The sequence below is a fragment of the Euphorbia lathyris genome, chromosome 3 (assembly GCF_963576675.1).
Source record: "Euphorbia lathyris chromosome 3, ddEupLath1.1, whole genome shotgun sequence".
Lineage (NCBI taxonomy): Eukaryota > Viridiplantae > Streptophyta > Magnoliopsida > Malpighiales > Euphorbiaceae > Euphorbia > Euphorbia lathyris.
The window spans coordinates 50,631,584-50,649,753 of record NC_088912.1 but is presented as its reverse complement, the minus strand read 5'-3'; the positions used below and the strand labels follow the sequence as shown (position 1 = coordinate 50,649,753).

Here is an 18,170-nt window from a genome sequence, read left to right as displayed (position 1 = left end):
TGAATAAACTGGTAATTTTTGTACTGAACATCAACTAGCACATCAACAGCGTCCCAGAACATCCAAATCCCTCCCCTGAAGCCATCAGTTTCCATAATCTCCATAGAACTAAACCCCCATACCTTTTCGAATTTGGTCAGCACGGGAGCCAGGAATCCTAGGTTCAAGAAGAACAAAAATAGAAGGACGATGGGTCCTAATAAGATGAAACAGCAACCTCTAGAAGACCTTTCCTCCAGCGCCAAAGCAATTCCAAAAGACAAAACGCATTAAAGGAAAAACAAAAAGAGAAGCAAAGGACACCAACTACGCTTATCTAGGGAGGTGCAACCTCTCTTCCACAACTCCTTCCATGTTCTTTAACTCCTCAGATATCCTACCAGTAGCCAAACATTCACTTTGACTAGAATGGAGGTCGTTAGTCTGTCCCCCAGCATCTGACTGAAACCAAATCTGTTTACCTTTATTTTTCCTTGCATCAAAGTCAGGTGGAGCCAACTTGAAAGCCTTGTTAGCCTCATTCGTCTCAGGACCATCCAAGTCCCCAAAAGAGTTCTTGCTCACAAAAGAGCTGCTACTTGTAACCACATTCAACCTCTTCCCTTTCTTGTTTCGACTCGCATCAGCCTCATTTATCCCCGAGCTAGCAAAGACCTTGCTACCAATTTCCTTGCTCTTGCCCAATCCGAATGGACTCCCTCAAAGGGATTCACATCAACATCCCCAGGGTCAACAGCAAGCGGCTTTAAAGGGACTCTGACACGAGAAGCTTGCTTCCTTCGGGGCACAGCCATCCAAGGACCATACTCATTCTCCTCCCGACTAGAAATAGTAGCAGTGGGAATCGGAATTGACTCACTATTGCTACCTTCAATCATAGGATCCATTATAGGCTTCTTAGTCTGCTTCATTGTATCACTCTCAACACGTGTCACTCTTGTGCATAAAACTTCATTGACACTAGGCCAGGAGCAAACTTGTCTAAGATGACCATAATGACTGCAGCCAGTACACACGGTATGTAAACCTTCATATTCTACTCTCTGCTCCATCCCATCAAGATCAAAACAAGCAATAAGGGGTTTTAGCAGGTTAATCTCAACGCAGACCCTTGCAAACTTACCACGATCAGCAAAGGTTGTGTTATCGTCGACCTTAATAGGCTTTTCAATAGCTTCGGCAATAGCCAAAAGAACATCTTGATTATAATAGAACAATGGTATTTGAAGGAACCTAAGCCACACCAGGGTAGATTCAATCAAGGAGTCTGAAGGAGAAAACGTGGGGGACCAGGTATGAACTGTCAGATAATTTTCTTGAACAATCCAAGGTTCATCCAATATTACATGCTCTCTGTCTAGGGGGTCATCAAATTTAACAACATAAAAACCATTCCCAACTTCCATCATCTTAAAGTTGGCAATCGGCTTCCACAAATCTGATACCTTCTTGTGCAAGGCAATATAGCCCAGCTTTCTCCCAAGCAGCTTAATGATTAGGGCACTATTCCATTGAGTTGTTAATTATTGCTTTATGGATGAGTCAAGCGATACCTTTGGGTATAAAGGATTCGCCTCATCAACAGTAATCACCACTTTCCCATTCTCACGAAGGTTTTCACGAACCTTGGAATCCCGTAGCACTTCTTTATGCAGCAATAGGTCTCTCCAGTTCCTGCGTGGTGGCTCCACACCAAGATTCAATCTCGACCATGAAGGCCCCTGTGGATCAGAAGAAAATGGATTCGGGGGATTAGCCGGCGGCCGGCCGAAGACGGGTGGCTGAAGGGTCTCCATTGGGAGACCGAACGACGATCGCAAGATTTATCGCCAAGAGGATTTATCGCAAGATCCTATTTTTTCGCCAAGGGACGCTCCTGCTCTCTTTCTTAACGCTCCTGCTCAATGAAAAAATATAATTTATAATCAATTTTAGAATAGTATTGCAAGAGAAAATTAAAAGTGATTTTTTTTTTTTTTTTTGAAATTAAGTTAAAAAGATATCCGGAAAGAGTTAAAAAAGAAGTTGAAATTAAAAAGTAAAGAATTATTAAATCCGAATTTGTGGCATATTAGAGTTTAAACCGACAGTGTGTACATATGCGTAGTTTCCATTTCTTTATACTCCTAGTATATAATAATTAATTAATTGAGCAGCGGTGAGACGCCAGCCAGGTTATATAGTTGTAGAAGTCTATAAGAGCAGCAAAGCAAAAGGAGAAACAGAAACTCTATTAATATTATTCTTTGCGGATTACATTACATATAAATCTCCAATTGTTGTTCGACTGGGAAATGGGTAACTGGCAAGCTGCTGTTGGTGTTGTGTGCAGTGTGTTTTTGGTGATTATATCAAACGCAGAAGATCCCTACAGATACTTTGACTGGAATGTCACTTATGGTGATATTTATCCACTTGGCGTCAAACAGCAGGTTAACTCTACCTATTAATTATCCTTTCATATTCACTTGTTTTTGTTAGATAGTGGTAACATGATCTGACCTGATTCATTGCATTGCATTTCAGGGAATTCTTATAAATGGACAATTTCCAGGTCCTGATATATATTCTGTCACCAACGACAATCTTATCATCAATGTACACAATAGCTTGCCTGACCCTTTTCTTATTTCATGGTCAGTTTTTCTTTTCTTTTCTTTTCTTTTATTTAGGACTACATTACCTTTTAATTGCTAACACTTCCGTCTGAATTTGTTATTCTCATTTCCTACTCAAACTTCTCACAACCAAATTAAGTGTTAAATGTTTCTGTTAGGCTAACCGATTAAGCACTTGCTTCTTACAAGTATCAAGCGTTAACTTCAAAGGATTAACAATATATATAGTATTGTTTTTGTAACAAGACATGATAAATAAAACAAACATTTTATTTGAATGCGTATGTATAAAACTAACATTGAGAGATTATGATTACGGATTTGAATTGCTTTGAGAGGAGAGGGGGTCCCAATGTCAAGATTAAAATACACATCGCCACAGTGCCTTGTTGGGCACGTACAGACTTTGCATTTTAGAGAACAACTGTAAAGTAAAGAGCCTAACTTTGACTTTATTAATGCTTTTGGTTGGCTTATGGTCACCAGTCAATATTTTTAATTCTTTCTTTCTCCACTAATGTGATTGTTTTCAAATCCTGACTGATTTCTTTTTAACCTTTTTGAATTTTATGAAAAGTTATTAACATCCTAATTATGACATTTATAGATTTAATTAGAATAAAAGTACTTCTGTTGTGGGGTATGATAATATTTGAATGAATAGGAATGGAGTACAACAGAGAAGAAATTCATACCAAGATGGGGTATATGGAACAACATGTCCAATTCCTCCTGGTAAAAATTTCACATACACATTACAAGTCAAAGATCAAATTGGAAGTTTCTTCTACTTCCCATCTCTTGGCTTCCAAAAGGCTGCTGGTGGATTTGGTGCCATTCGGATTCTTAGCAGACCCAGGATTCCTGTTCCTTTCCCTGATCCTGCTGATGATCTCACGGTTCTCATCGGAGATTGGTACATCGCCAACCACACGGTATGATTACTTTACTTCTTTAATAGTTCTCTCCTAAAATTATACAGAGAAATTAAAATATATTTGCAATTGTAATTGAAGAAATTGAAGGCGGTTTTAGATAGAGGACACAGGCTTCCTTCGCCACATGGTATATTGATAAACGGGCGTGGAGGCAATGCTACTTATTTCACATTTGAAGCTGGTAAAACATATAGGCTTAGGATCTCTAATGTGGGTCTTCAGAATTCACTCAATTTCCGTATTCAAGGACACAAGATGAAACTAGTTGAAATCGAAGGAACCCACACTATGCAAACAACCTATTCATCACTAGATATCCACGTGGGCCAATCATATTCTGTTTTAGTCACTGCTGATCAGCCAGCTCAAGACTATTACATTGCTGTTTCAACAAGATTCACCTCCAGAACCAGAACCCTCACATCCACTGCCATTCTTCACTACACCAACTCCGGCAAGGGCGTCTCCGGTCCCATCCCCGGCGGACCCACCACCCAAATCGACTGGTCACTTAATCAAGCTCGCTCTTTCAGGACTAACCTGACAGCAAGCGGACCAAGACCAAATCCACAAGGATCATACCATTATGGACAGATAAACACAAGCAGAACAATTAAGCTAGAGAGCTCAGCAGCGCAAGTTAATAGGAAGCAGAGATATGCAGTAAATAGTGTTTCATTCGTAGCAGCTGATACTCCATTGAAGATCGCTGACTATTTTAAGATTGGAGGGGTTTTCCATGTTGGAAGCATTTCAGATGCTCCAACTGGGAAGAAGATGTATTTAGATACTTGTGTGATGGGTGCTAATTTTAGGGACTTTGTTGAGATTGTCTTTCAAAATCATGAGAACATCGTCCAGAGCTGGCATCTTGACGGCTACTCTTTCTGGGTTGTTGGGTACGTAAGAAATTCACTTTTTTCAAACTTCAATAATACTTTTTTTTATCTTTTTTAATTATTTGTGATGTTATGCAGAATGGATGGAGGAGTATGGACACCGGCTAGTCGTGATCAATACAATCTTAGAGATGCAGTTTCACGTTGCACCACACAGGTACCAATAACTACTAAATTACCATGCTTTATATGTTAGAATTAGTAATTGAAGAGAGAATGGTTGGTGCAGGTATATCCAAAGTCATGGACAGCAATATACATAGCACTAGATAATGTGGGAATGTGGAACTTGAGGAGTGAGTTTTGGGCAAGACAATATCTAGGCCAACAATTATATCTGCGTGTATATTCAGATGTGGAGTCAATAAGAGATGAATACCCCATTCCAAAGAATGCACTTCTCTGTGGCAGAGCAGCACGAAAATCTACCAGACCGCTTTAATTAATTAATTACCTTACAATTGTTTGTTTCTTCATTTCTAAGATCCTATCTCAGGCTCTCCTATTCTTTGCTACACTCATTTCTATTTCTATTTCTTTATTTTATAATTATAGTTCACGTCTTTATTACTTTATTCATTCATTCTAATAACATCTTTTCTCATTAATAAACATAAATTTAAAGGTAAATAATTAAAATCATCTGGTTATTTAGGATCTATATAAATAGTACTGATTTATTGATATCACATCTTTCTAATGTCAATAATTACATCAAAATAATGACAACTATAGTGATGGTCAATGAAATTTACTCCTAACCACATAGAACATAATACTTAAATTTGCATTTAATTTTTCTAATTGAATATAAAAAGTACATCTCTGCTATGGTGGAAAATTAGTTAACTAACTATTTTTCTCACTAAAACAAAAATGCAAGGAAACTAAGTGAAACGAAACTAGTTGATAATGGGTGATAATGTTTAAAAATATTCTTAGTTCCAATAGCATGCATTCAGGTAGGTGATGATAGAGGAACTAATCCCAACTTGATCTATATTGCTTTTTAATAAATGTACAAAATATTCTTGATCGGAGTTCCTTCCACGTGAGGTGTCATTTGGTTCTGTCAGAGGCACTCTGATATCAAAGTTAGTATAGTATTTGAGAATAAAAGGGGTAATGATAAGGACTAGATGGAAATTAGCCAATATACCTTGAATACACCTGAGCTCGGGTACTTATATGGGATTTCGGAACCTTTTGGCTTTATTGATGCTGTATTCGAACTGTCATATCATTACTCCCCTTAATATCTATTAATTACCATTGAAGTACGTTCATCCCATTTAAGGGATTTCTAAAGGCGCCCTTTAGTCTTCTGAATCCGTCTAGATGAGATACGATGGTGGATGTTCACAGAGTCGAGTTGTGATGGCGGATCCTTCTCCTTTGGCTCTTTACCTCATATCTCGTAATCAAAGTGTATCCTGTAATGCTCCATGTGGCATAACATAGTGCTGGGGGCTTATTTCCTTCCATATTATTACGTATTTGCCCCAAAAATAAATTCGGATGTTATCATAAGTCCCCCTTTAAAGGACCAAAAATCTCTTTAAGACTGTTCATCTACAACACATGTTTTAAGGCATTTAATAGCCTTCTATCATGCACAGTTTTCTTCCTCTCTTACGTGTGAACACATCATCAAAAGGTCTCATCCCAATGGATTGATGGACATCTTCTAGTGGGCCAGCTTCATCCCAAATGGATGGATGGATATCTTCTGTGATTCATACCTGGAGGGTAACTTGAAGATTCCTTTCGGGCCTCGAGTCTTCTGCGCATTACACTCGGTAACCAAGCGGAAGGTTGAGGACCACGTCACTTTTCAACGAAAAAAAAGGGTACGACCCCTTCCACTCGAAGCCATCTAATATCCATGACTAGGTGAGCGCATATTTTCTATAAAAGAATTGGATGGCATATCTTTGGGATTCCCCAGATTTTGGAACTGGAATTCAAACTCTAAGCAACCTTTGACTTATACACCCAATCATGAAGAGGCGAAGGCTATGAAGCTGCTTCAGTATATTGAAAAAGATTTCTGGTTGTTTGGGGAAGTTTTGGAATTCATTAAGGTTGGCGTACCGTTATTGGAGATACGTGAAGGAGTTGTGCACTATTTTACTTATAGCTTTTGTCTTGACGGCAACTAGTTAACCCTTATATCAATCTTCTAATATGGTCTTTTTTATCCCTTGGCGGGGAATAAGTTAATGCGGCTTCTGTCTATGCAGAGCAAAGGAAAGCGTTGAAGACAGAGTGGGAGGTTTGAACCTTTGATCGCTTTCATAGCTTAAGATCCATAATGAGAATGGTGAATCCCTATGAGATGGAGCTTGCCTATTTGCTGAATATTCGTATCTGGCCAAGGTATCTAACACTCGTCTTTCTATCTCATCATCTGTTATCTCTATGGTGGTAGGTTAGGGAGTGGAATAATTTGTCATTCTACTTCTTGTCCTGTTTATCATTGGTTGTGATCTTATTATGACAGTAGGAGCTGGTCGATCCATATTCTAGGGTAGTCTTTGTCCTATGATTGGATCAAACAACCAAAATTCTCTTCGAACTTTAGATCTTTTCGGATCTCTGAATAGTTCTCTATGGATGCTAGTCTCAATAATTTCAAAAAAAGGCATTTTGTTACTTAGCATGAATCCATACCAATGTACCAGTGGTAGGTTTGGAGTAATTCTACCGACTCTGGATGTGCCATAAACACATGCGCCAACACACCAGTATCCGGCTCGGTAAGCGTCCAATGCACATACTTGTTCTCAATAGTATGGAAAAATTGACTCACCACGTCTCCACCCTCAAACTCAACATTCTTCAACTGGCCTTTGTAGTTATACACATGTTTTATAGTTGGATTGTCTATTGGATGTTTTTCATGAAGTGCCGCCAAAATAGCACACTGCTTGAGCCGAACTCATGTCACACACAATTTTTTTGGAAGCGGGAATGAGTCCTCTCATCTGTCAATATTCCTCTGGATAAACAACCGATGCATGGTTGTGCATACCCTTAATCCCTTTCGAAACCAGGATCCCCCAACCAGTATAGCCTTGCAATTGTACGACTTTAAGCTGGAATTTACACTTGCACGCTTTAGTCTTACTTTTCCTTCTTAAAGCCCCATCCAAAGTATTCAAAACTCCTCTATACCGTTCACCACGAGAACATCTCAAGAGCTTCTGTTTTCCTCCGTGTTTATGCGAAGCAATAATCAGCTCGAAACCATGTTAAATTGCGTTTTTTGTGCACTCAATAGCTTCTGAACTTGTCTGAAAAATCATGCCCATAATAAAACAACTACTGTAATCGATCCAGTCACCACCCCAATCTTCTAATGGCATCTGAAAATAAATGAAAATCATAATAATTGTTAAAAATGCACTTCAAACGCGTTTTATAGTCAGATAATCGAAAAAACGGGTCAAATTTGCCTATCCATAGGTTTAGGCGGCCAAGCGGTTTTTTAACCGCCCAGTGCAAAAAAGGGAAAACACGGGAAATTTTTTTAAAAAAAAAAATTATCTCATCTTCAAAATCGTCCATTTTTATAAGAATTTCAATTTTGTTCGAGAGAGAGAATAAGTAACAATTTTTTAAGAAAATATATGAAAAGGGCAAAATTGCCAAAATTGGGGTGGTAACAAGTGAATTGAGGACAGCGAATAGTAATACTCTTTATAGAAAGGTATATATGATTCTTGGGAAGTATATAAACATTTAGAAGGGACAAGGAAAGCCTGCTTCTTGTTTCTATCATACCCTTGGCTATGATCGTACAAAGACGGCAGCTACTTCCATTTCCATTTGGAGCTAAAATTTCATTCAAATCCCTAATTAAATAATTAAATTTAAAATGTGTTAGCTCTTTTTATATATAATTTCTTAATTAATTCATATTCTCTTACTTCATTTTGATAATAGTAGAAGCAGAATATACAACTTTTTAGCATCTTCATAGACCATGCATTAAACAACTATACGAACTTTATATATATATATATACATATATATTGAAAACAACAATTGAAACTAAACAAAAGATAAAAAGACTTAAATTCAACGAATAAAATTAAATTTATAATCTTAATTTATTAATTAAGAAGTTCCGTCGCTCTCGCTTAAGAAATTGGTATGTTGAAGTCAATTAAATTGTGTGATTGGATGATATTACGGTACATTTGGTTCAAATTAAGTTTGTGTTATGGATATTTGTAATAAAACATTTTTTTAAATTGTTTGAAAATGGATAAAATTATATGAAATTGATCGAAATTATATTAAAGTCGATGAAATTGTGTGAAATAAATAACTCAAAGCATTAGTATTTTCATTTTTAATTTAATTTTTATATGTTTTTGAATTGCAATAAAAAAAAAAGTGGTATAATGCAAGCAATGATGAACTTAAGAATAAGTTAGATTTGAGCGTTAAATTGGTTAATACGAACATATTTTATTTTTTATATTTTTATTTATTTGATTATTAAAATTGTTTTGTTGTTAATTATTCTAAAACATATTTTACATAGTTTTTAGATGATTTTTATTTATTTTTAGCTAAAATCTGTTGAAATATAGAGTTTTTTGTTTTGTTTTGTTAATAGGTTGTTGTACCCTTTATGGATTTGCAAGTTGTGTTTGCTTGTTTCCTATAATAAAAATTTCAAAAAATTTGTTAAAAGAAATGGAAATATTATATAAATTAGTTGAGAAGGTAGTGGTTAATTTGGGAATAAAAACACTAATATGAAGTTTGAAATGGTCAAACCGGCAAAGAATAGGACAATCCGCCTCTCCTTACAAACATTTTGTTGTTGCAATGCAATTCTACCTTTTCTTGTTGTGTCCCAACCTGGCCTGTTTATTATTATTATGCATATAAATACCTACAACTTTGGAAAATGACCAAAACACAAATTAGTGTTGTTTCTAATAAATATTCTCCTAATGGAACAGAAAACACTTGTTGTTGTAGTCATATTGAGTTTGGCAATAGCAGTATTCCAAAGTGCAAATGCACAACAACAAGTACCAGCTGTTTTTATATTAGGAGATTCAACTGCTGATACTGGAACTAACAATTTCTTACCTGGAATCAAAGATAAGGCTAATTTCCCTCCTTATGGCATTGATTTTCCTTACCATACACCAACTGGAAGGTTTAGTAATGGCCTTAACAGTGCTGATTTCCTTGGTTAGTTTTCTAACTCAAATTCTAATAATAACATACAGGGATCAAACTCTCATCAATTTTATGCTTTGTAACCAGCTAAGGAACTTGGATTCAAGAGAAGTCCTCTGCCTTTCTACATTCTAGCAAACAATACAAAACTCATCAGGAGGCCTAGCTTTAGAGGAGCAAACTTTGCCTCAGCAGGCTCAGGCCTTCTTAATTTAACTGGACAGGTATTAACTTAATTTTCCTAAAAAAGAAAATATTCAACAACACTGTACTAATTAATGATATTATTTAATTTCAGGATCCGAGTGGCACCAAGAATGTTGTCACATTTGAAGAGCAGATGGAACAACTTTCATTAGTGATCAGTGAAGTTGTATCAAATAAGGGTCAAGCTTCTGCTGAAGCTTTTGTCTCCAAATCATTGTTCTTCATTAGTGTAGGCAGCAATGACATTTTTGGCTATCAAACCAACTCTACCCTTCCCAAACAAGAGTTTTTGGGAGCTTTAGGAATGTTATACGAGGCATCCTTGAGGGTACGTACGTAACATTTCTTCCTTTACTTGCTTGAATCATATTTTTTTAATCCCATCATCTTATATGTAATGTAATTGAATGTGCAGAAAATATATAAGTTAGGTGGGAGAAAGGTAGGGATAGTAAGTGTTCCGCCAATTGGGTGTTGCCCATATGAAAGGTTTCAAAACAGCACAGGAGGTTGTATAGAGAATTTGAATGACATTGCCAGAGATTTTCATTCAATGATGAATGCACTTTTAATGAAGCTCAGCTTGGATTACAAAGACTTGAAATATTCTATTGGAAATACGGTTGACATGACTCTAAACGTCATCAATAATCCATCTCTAGCCGGTAAGTGTTTTCAATCTCATATCATAATGAAATTGAAGTATGGTTAGTTAAATATAATTTATGATTTCAGGACTGAGAGAAGTGGCAAATCCATGCTGTGGAGATTCAAAGACATTCTGCGGACCAAATGCAACATACTGTAGTAATCGGCATCAATACTTGTTCTGGGATGCTTTCCACCCTACAATGGTTGCTTCTAAGTTAGCAGCTTCAACCCTTTACGATGGACCCCCACAATTTGTTGCCCCCATTAATTTCAGACAATTGGCTCAGGCTTCATAAATATGTCATGGAATCTTAAAATTCAATTATCCATATAAATTATGTCCATTCACATTTATCATCTCTCACTTACTAGTATTGTTAACATCTCAATATCTACTCAAATAAAACAGTGGTAATAATATTTGTCACATAAGCGTTTGTAACAGATGTCATTTTGAGATAAAAGATTTCATCAAATAAATTTAAGTCTTCAAAGTATTAGTGTAAAACCACATGAATTTTTTATAAAAACTTTTCCCGATAAAATTTAGATACCAAAGTGTAAAAAAACAACCAAGTTCAATGCCATACCAAACAATTCAGTACCGCATTGCAATTAACAATTATTTCTTCATTCACATATACACTATTCAATCCTTGCTTGCTTTTAGGAAATATGTCACGTGAGGAAAATTAACTCATATAAACATAATAGAGGTCTAATGTTACAGCAGAAAGATATAAGAAGAAAAAGAAGTCCGCTTGGGCGAACGGATAGAAGATACTATTATTCATTAAACCAGGATTTTACAGCATGAATGGATACTCCAACCCCGTAGATATACAAGAAGATGAGTTATAAGCTGTAAATGCACATGGACTTGCCTAATCAATCTCCTTGGCATGCCCACTTCCTCAAGGAAGTCTTCACTCCTACCTATTTGGGAATAGCAGCAGTCATCACTCTTTATTCTGCACCAAAAACAAAACTGATATTTAGAGATTCTAGTCCAATGAGTGAGTAAAACTACCCAAAATTTCCACAGATTTAACAGATAATAAATGATAGAAAGCAATTATTATCTATCAATATCATTATAGCATTCCTTCAACCTTATTAATCAAATACTACCAGACATAAGTCAATTTCGTTTAGAAAAATTCTTGTGCGTTCTACTAAAACAATCTTTTTCTAATCATTTTGCGAGAGACTTTTTTGCTTGGAAGAAGTGATAACATTCATTTGAATTCTAATGTGTGGACCAATCGCAAATGAAAAACGAATATCCCTACTTAATACATTTTGGATGAACAAGATTTCAGTTTAATGCAAAAGCCAAGCCTCACAGATATGTAGGAACTCTTTAGTCCATGTTCACTCTGACAGAGTGGTATGATTTATCTGTTTCAATTGCCACAGAACCTCTATGATACCATAATTGCAAGAGCACTAATCAGCATATAGAGATTAAGCAAAGCTATTCTTCTTGCTTTAAGATTCCTATATGCCTTCTTTTATTTTATTTATATTTTCAAATTTCACTATTGAATAGCTTAAGTTCATTTGCTGGTGGGTCTTGCAGATGAACAGCAACAACAAGAATGCAATCTAGAAAGAAAAGAAAAACACAGGCAGGTGCAACGGTAAACGTTGTTGTCGTGTGACAGAGAGGTCACGGGTTCGAGTCTTAGGAGCGGCCTCTTGCCAAAAAAAATGGTAGGGGAAGGCTTGCCCCCAGTACACCCTTGTGGTGGGACCCCTCCCCGGACCCTCGCTTAGCGGGGACGCGTAGTGCACCGGGCCGCCCTTTAGTACCAACTGAAGAGTTTTAGTAATAGTACATCAGAAAGTTTAAAAGAATATACAAGAGAAATGGAAGCAAATCAAGTAATGTGAATTTATTGATCACTTAAAAAGGACTTTGATTATTAGCATTGAATATGATAAATTCTACCAATAGCAATGACTTTTTATTGCATATGATTTGTTCTAAATAGGTGAACACATTTTCTGATCATACGATTTGGCCAAAAAGCACTACACTAAAGAATCCAGCATTATTCAAAACGCTAAGACGAATTCCATATGAAATGGTAGGTATGAGCCACACTAGTGACATTATAAGGTGGGGGTGGGGGGATTGGATAGAATTCTTTCCTTTTGACTTTAAGGCTTCCCAAACATTTCACAGGCAATGTTAACCATAGATATCAACCCAAGGTCATATATACGTATTCTCCAGGCAAAGTTAACCGTTAATTTCTACCTAGTTAGAATTTTTCCGAGGACAGACTGATAACCAATAGTTAGAAAGCAATATTAAAGGTCATACACATAGTTAAAGGGTTAAAGCAATATTTGGCCCCTGGTCTATCCAAAATGTTGGTTTTTGGCCCCTAACCTATTATTTGGTAACAAGTTCCCCCTGACCTATCCAAAATGTTAGTCTTTACCCCCTTACCTATTATTTGGTTACATTTTCCCCTTGACCTATCCAAAATTGGTGAAATCTCACTATTTCACCAATTTTGGATAGGTGGGGAGGCAAATGTTACCAAATAATAGGTTAGGGGGCGAAAATAAGTATTTTGGATAGATCAAGGGACAAATGTTACCAAATAAAAGATCAAGGCCAAAAACCAACATTTTGAATTTGGCAGGCGCCAAATATTGTTTTAAGCCCATAGTTAAATGCAAGTTCCAAATACCTGATTAAGTGGATTGTCTGGAGATTTCTTCCATAACTTCCATATCATGTCCTTGTACTGAGTATGAGTAAGGCCTGGTTTCTCTTCCTTGAGTATGGGAAGCTCAGCTTCTTCAAAAGCCTGTAAAATTCAACAAGTTGAGATAATCAATGCAAGAGAAAAAGAAAAAGGAGCAGAATTAGTAATTTGCATATTCTTGTTTCATCAACTTAAATTTTGTTTTAACCTCCCAAACAGTTATTTTCCTCTTTCTTTATGGAGCATCCAAAGACTTAAACATAAAGCAAAAAACATCAGATATATACAAGAATTTCCATAGAAAGCATTTATAATGCCCTGAAATAAAACTAGGGTTAATTACATATAGATGCCCTGCGGTTTCGCGGGTATTTGTGGTATTTTTTCTTTTTTTGCAAACGCAACCCTGTGGTTTGCAAAATTTTGCATTCGGGTTTACTTTGTCAGAATTTGGCTGATAACCACCTCGAAATGAAAATTTTCAAGAGTTAAATGATATTTTAAGCAACTTCAATTCTTCAACTTTTTAGGTTTGAGGTCATTTAAGTATTGTTTTTACGAGAAAGAAAGTTAATGTTTAGAGAGAGAAAACTCAAAAAATGATGATTTTGACAAAATAAAAAATATGGTTCCATAGTAAATACGATACTAAACAACTTTAATTCTTGAAAATTTTCATTTTGAGGTCGTTATCTGCCAAATTTGGCAAAGTAAAAAAAAATGCAGAATTTTGAAACCACAGGGTTGCGTTTGTAAAGAAAAATATCACAGGTACACATCTTCAAATTCGTGTAACCACAGGGCATCTAGTTGTAATTAACCCATAAAACTAATATGAAACCATAATGATTGAGGAAAGAATACCAGAACTTCAAAATAATTTTTAAATTTACTTTTAAGTGTCATTCAATTGTTCTAAGATTGTAATGTACTATATATATATCTAGTGCTAAATCAGCACGCATTTTACAGAATTCTTTAGTTGAATTGAATAGGTTACAAACAAGAAATAGAGAAATAGAAATAGAGAAAATAAGGGCTTCCAAGTAACTTCTTTTCCCTTCTTATTCTATTTCTATCGACAAAACAAACAAGTTTTGCAGATTCCGGTTTCTCAAAGGCAACTGATGTTCATAAGAATTTCTCACATAAACTAAGTATTCCTTCTCTTCATTATAGTAAATCTATCCATTTCAAAATTAAATTAAATTGATCTTTGAAATCCTACAAAGAACATAACTGATGTACTTATATCACTATTCTCACTTCAAAACAGAAATGTGTACTTCACATATTAGTCATCCAATCCCATTTGTCAAGTATCTCATTCGATTATCCACATTTAGTTGGTCTTCAACTTAAATACTCGCATGATTCTAAAGTTCACCATAAAAAGCTCAAGAGGGAGGCAAAGGCCAATGATTAACCTCATGATGCAAGGAATGTACTCAACCACTGAGCTACTGATACTATCTTCCTTACCTAATCTATCAAATATGTCCAAATAGTGTCTCTTTGTATGGAAAATATCATTTGCAAGAAATGAATTCAATCGAATCCCCCCCGCATGATTTATAAATTTCTGAATTACTTTCTAAACAAAATCATTTTAGGCTCTTTCAAATAAAATTCAATTGCATTTCATCAAAAAGAAAGTTTTCAAACAAAGGGTTAAACTGAACTTGACAATCTTTTATCAATATGAAACTAAATCTACCAATACTTGCATACAACAATGCGCCTGTATGAAGATAGCTATACTTTAAATTAAAGATCATAACTTTATAAAAAGTTACATCAATTTTCCAAAACCTTCAACACATCATGTGAATATACTACGAACACAAAAACATGGTGAAAAAATTATGGAGCAAATAATAGTGTAAGCAACAATACCTTAAACGAGGCCTTGAGTCTCCTCTCAGGATGCTTATCAGCAGGCAAGTTATCAGTTACCGCCATCCGAGCAATTGCCTCCTCCACAGTACTGGCCTCGATAATGGAATCATCCCGATTCGTATTAGAAACCAAAACCATTCTCTCATACTCTTCCTCGGCAGCAGTCCTGCTATGTTTTCGCTTCATCTCCTCCGATTTCTTAGCGAGTTCAGCCTGCTCTTCCTCCCGGCGCTTAACTAGCTCAGCCTCCGTCACCTTGGGCACTGGAATGGAGACCCGATTGGCCTTCTTATCGGGCTTCTTCATGGCCTTCTCGAGCTCCTTCTCTTCAATCTCAGCCAAACGTCGGACCTCAGCACGGCGAGCGGCGGCTTCAGCTCGCTTCTCAGATTCCTCTTCGCGCTTCTTTGCAGCTCGGGATTTGCTGCCCTCAGCTTCTTGCCAGTAATCTTCTTCCTTCTGACGGGTCTCGCGTTCCTTGCGCTCGGACTCCGTGGCGCTCTTCCGAGCCCGGGCAGCCTCGGCCTTGGTGTTGACACCCATCTTCTTCGGCATGATGACAGAATTAAGAAATTAGGGAATTTGATGGAAGGCAAGGGGATTTGGGATTGATTGAGGATGAGTCGGAAGGAGTTCAAATTTCAAGAGTGTCAATTTTGTGTTTTCTGTGAGTTCAGGCAGTAGTAATTTCTGTCGATGTAAGTATACACAAACAGTTGGATCATCATTTGGGCTTTTTGTTTGGGCTGTCTTCTCTTTTATGTGAATCCGAAATTAACGGATGTTACATTTCAAAGATAAAATTACATGAATTTTAATAAATATTGACAAAAATAAGTTTTTCCTTTTTTATTTTATGGAATTTACGTGAAATGCCAAATTTTATTGTTTGGATTTCGTCATGTAACTTGTCATATTTTCACACGTGAATGGTAACAGGAAGTGATCTTTCCTGATTGCTTCGTTCAACTTTTGGTAGTCGGTACACATACGCCACCCAGTGATTATTCGAGTTGGGATTAGCTCGTTCTTCTTTTTCAAGCGCACAGTCGTGCCTCCCTTCTTCGGTACAACCTGAACAGGGCTGGTCCAGATGCTATCTGAGATAGAGTAAATTATCCATGCATCAATCAGTTTTATTACTTCGGCTTTGACAACTTCCTTCATGTGTGGGTTTAGCTTCCGTTGTGGCTGCACGGATGGTCTATGATCTTCTTCCATTAAAATTTTATGCATACAGATCGTAGGGCTGATTCCCTTAATGTCTTCGATTTTCCATGCTAGAGCTTCCTTGTTGCGTCTCAAGATGACAAGCAGTTGTTCTTTCTGCTCATTGGTCAGATCGGCCGAAATGATTACTGCCCGACTGTTTGGGGGGTCTAGAAAGGCATACTCCAAATGAGCTGGCAAAGGCTTCAACTCCGGACATCTCTGATCATCTTCTTGTTGAAACATTTTTTCACATGATTTTGATTTGACAAAATTATTTAAGTAAGATTAAGTTTCCATGATAAAAATATATTCACATTAAATTTAATTGCTTTGATGTATTTATACTAATGTGTTTGTTCAATGTTGAGTAAATTGTTTTATAAAAAATTAAAAGAATAAAGACTAAAAGCTCATAAGAGAAATCCAAGGTGAAGTTAGCAGATGAAAGTCACGCGGCCGAAGCTGAGCAAAGTACAACTTGTTGGTCCCGTATAACGTGACAAGATTAGTTCCAAAGGGGGATAGGAACTAATTAAAATTTTGTCTGTTAAGGCTGACTTCTTTTCTTAAGAAAAGGTTTACACAGCGGCGCTAAGTAGTTTTAAGACACAAGCTTAGTCAACTGGTGACTAAGACTGTTTCTTTCTTTGAGTCAGCAGATAGCACTTTGAGTCTATTCCTGAACTCAGCTTCTTAGTGCACTCAACTCAGCGTGAGTTCGTTACTTAGTCAGTTTTATAGCAAGCAATATATAAAGGAGTTTAAGGGTTAGAAATATGTTACTCAGCAGACATATCCTGGTTCGGCCTCTCCGCCTACGTCCAGTCCCCAGAACGCGTTCCGAGCTTTTTGAATTCTCTACTGAGCTCTTTAAAGGTAGAGCACGAAACCTTTTACAATAGAAGCTGAGTATACAAGAGTACCTTCCTCTATACCTCTACTCACTCCTATAACTACCGCTGAGTACTATAACCGAGTACTCAGCTTCTCCTTTCTATTCTTCTAGAAATGATAAAGTGTTTGTCCTAAACAACAATTGATACGACACTTTAGATGAATGAAATCACTCTCGATTTTTACACAATGATTGGAAATTTGTGTAAGATTTTGCTTTGCTTTTCTCACAGAACTTCAAGTATGAATTTGGTCAGCGTTTCGACTAATTGAAGATCTGCATCGAATGAAGCAATTGAGAGGCCTATTTATAGTGACACTTGAGGCACCGGTGATTTCGAATTTCGAAATAACCGTTAGAGTCAAACGACTTCCTGTCGCTTTCACTCAGTACGTGCTCAGCGTCCTCGGCCAATCAAATTCATGTATCTTCTGTCTTCGCCAGTGCTCAGCAGCTTTTCGTCAGATGAAACAGAATGTTTCCACATTTATGGAAAAGTCTTCCAGACAGCTTCCTGCGCCTACCTGACAACCTTGTCGCCCAACTCAGCAGCTTCGTCTTGAAGCTATCTGGTCGAAGGCTTCTCGATCCTTCTTGTTGCTGGGCTAACGCCTTACTCAGTACGACGGCGTTTTGAGTCTTCTTGGGCCGTGAGGCTTTGATCTGTTGACTTGGGCTTGACTTCCTCTTTTGGGCCTTGGGGCCATTTATCTTAATGTCCTATAAATTAAATAACTCAACATTGAACAAACACATTAGTATGAATAAATCAAAGCATTTAAATTTAATGTGTTGGAATATTTTTATCATTCACATAAATAATTTTGTCAAATCAAAATTATGTGCAAAGGTGTTTCAACAAACTCCCCCATTTTGATGTTGGCAAAAATATTCAATAAGGAACTCAGTGTTGAGCT

At 36.7% G+C, this 18,170-nt stretch overlaps 3 protein-coding genes across 3 annotated transcripts; 2 read left to right on the top strand and 1 right to left on the bottom strand.

Annotated features, from left to right (window-relative positions):
* The first annotated feature begins 2,169 nt into the window (after nucleotides 1–2,169).
* On the top strand, nucleotides 2,170–5,030 carry LOC136223187 (L-ascorbate oxidase homolog). The gene is made up of 6 exons (XM_066011067.1): nucleotides 2,170–2,432; nucleotides 2,527–2,636; nucleotides 3,283–3,553; nucleotides 3,635–4,455; nucleotides 4,534–4,612; nucleotides 4,685–5,030. The coding sequence occupies exons 1-6, from the start codon at nucleotides 2,295–2,297 to the stop codon at nucleotides 4,895–4,897; spliced, it is 1,632 nt and encodes a 543-aa protein (XP_065867139.1). The 5' UTR covers nucleotides 2,170–2,294; the 3' UTR covers nucleotides 4,898–5,030.
* Nucleotides 5,031–9,428: 4,398 nt separating this feature from the next.
* Nucleotides 9,429–10,817, top strand: LOC136222672 (GDSL esterase/lipase At1g71250-like). The gene is made up of 5 exons (XM_066010402.1): nucleotides 9,429–9,675; nucleotides 9,751–9,887; nucleotides 9,962–10,198; nucleotides 10,286–10,535; nucleotides 10,606–10,817. Exons 1-5 carry the CDS (start codon nucleotides 9,429–9,431, stop codon nucleotides 10,815–10,817), a joined length of 1,083 nt encoding a protein of 360 aa, XP_065866474.1.
* Nucleotides 10,818–11,106: 289 nt separating this feature from the next.
* Nucleotides 11,107–15,837, bottom strand: LOC136224662 (uncharacterized). The gene is made up of 3 exons (XM_066013070.1): nucleotides 15,144–15,837; nucleotides 13,230–13,349; nucleotides 11,107–11,492 (listed from the first exon to the last, which is right to left on the bottom strand). The coding sequence occupies exons 1-3, from the start codon at nucleotides 15,699–15,701 to the stop codon at nucleotides 11,481–11,483; spliced, it is 690 nt and encodes a 229-aa protein (XP_065869142.1). The 5' UTR covers nucleotides 15,702–15,837; the 3' UTR covers nucleotides 11,107–11,480.
* Nucleotides 15,838–18,170: the final 2,333 nt, after the last annotated feature.

Bases quoted from the DNA above. Each gene is read 5' to 3' on its own strand.
- LOC136223187 (XM_066011067.1), top strand. From the start codon at position 2,295: ATGGGTAACTGGCAAGCTGCTGTTGGTGTTGTGTGCAGTGTGTTTTTG. The intron at 2,637-3,282 runs GTCAGTTTTTCT...TTGAATGAATAG, and splicing joins GACCCTTTTCTTATTTCATG to GAATGGAGTACAACAGAGAA. The intron at 3,554-3,634 runs GTATGATTACTT...TTGTAATTGAAG, and splicing joins GGTACATCGCCAACCACACG to AAATTGAAGGCGGTTTTAGA.
- LOC136222672 (XM_066010402.1), top strand. From the start codon at position 9,429: ATGGAACAGAAAACACTTGTTGTTGTAGTCATATTGAGTTTGGCAATA. The intron at 9,888-9,961 runs GTATTAACTTAA...ATTTAATTTCAG, and splicing joins TTCTTAATTTAACTGGACAG to GATCCGAGTGGCACCAAGAA. The intron at 10,199-10,285 runs GTACGTACGTAA...TTGAATGTGCAG, and splicing joins TATACGAGGCATCCTTGAGG to AAAATATATAAGTTAGGTGG.
- LOC136224662 (XM_066013070.1), bottom strand. From the start codon at position 15,701: ATGCCGAAGAAGATGGGTGTCAACACCAAGGCCGAGGCTGCCCGGGCT. The intron at 13,350-15,143 runs GTATTGTTGCTT...TGAATTTTACAG, and splicing joins GACTCAAGGCCTCGTTTAAG to GCTTTTGAAGAAGCTGAGCT.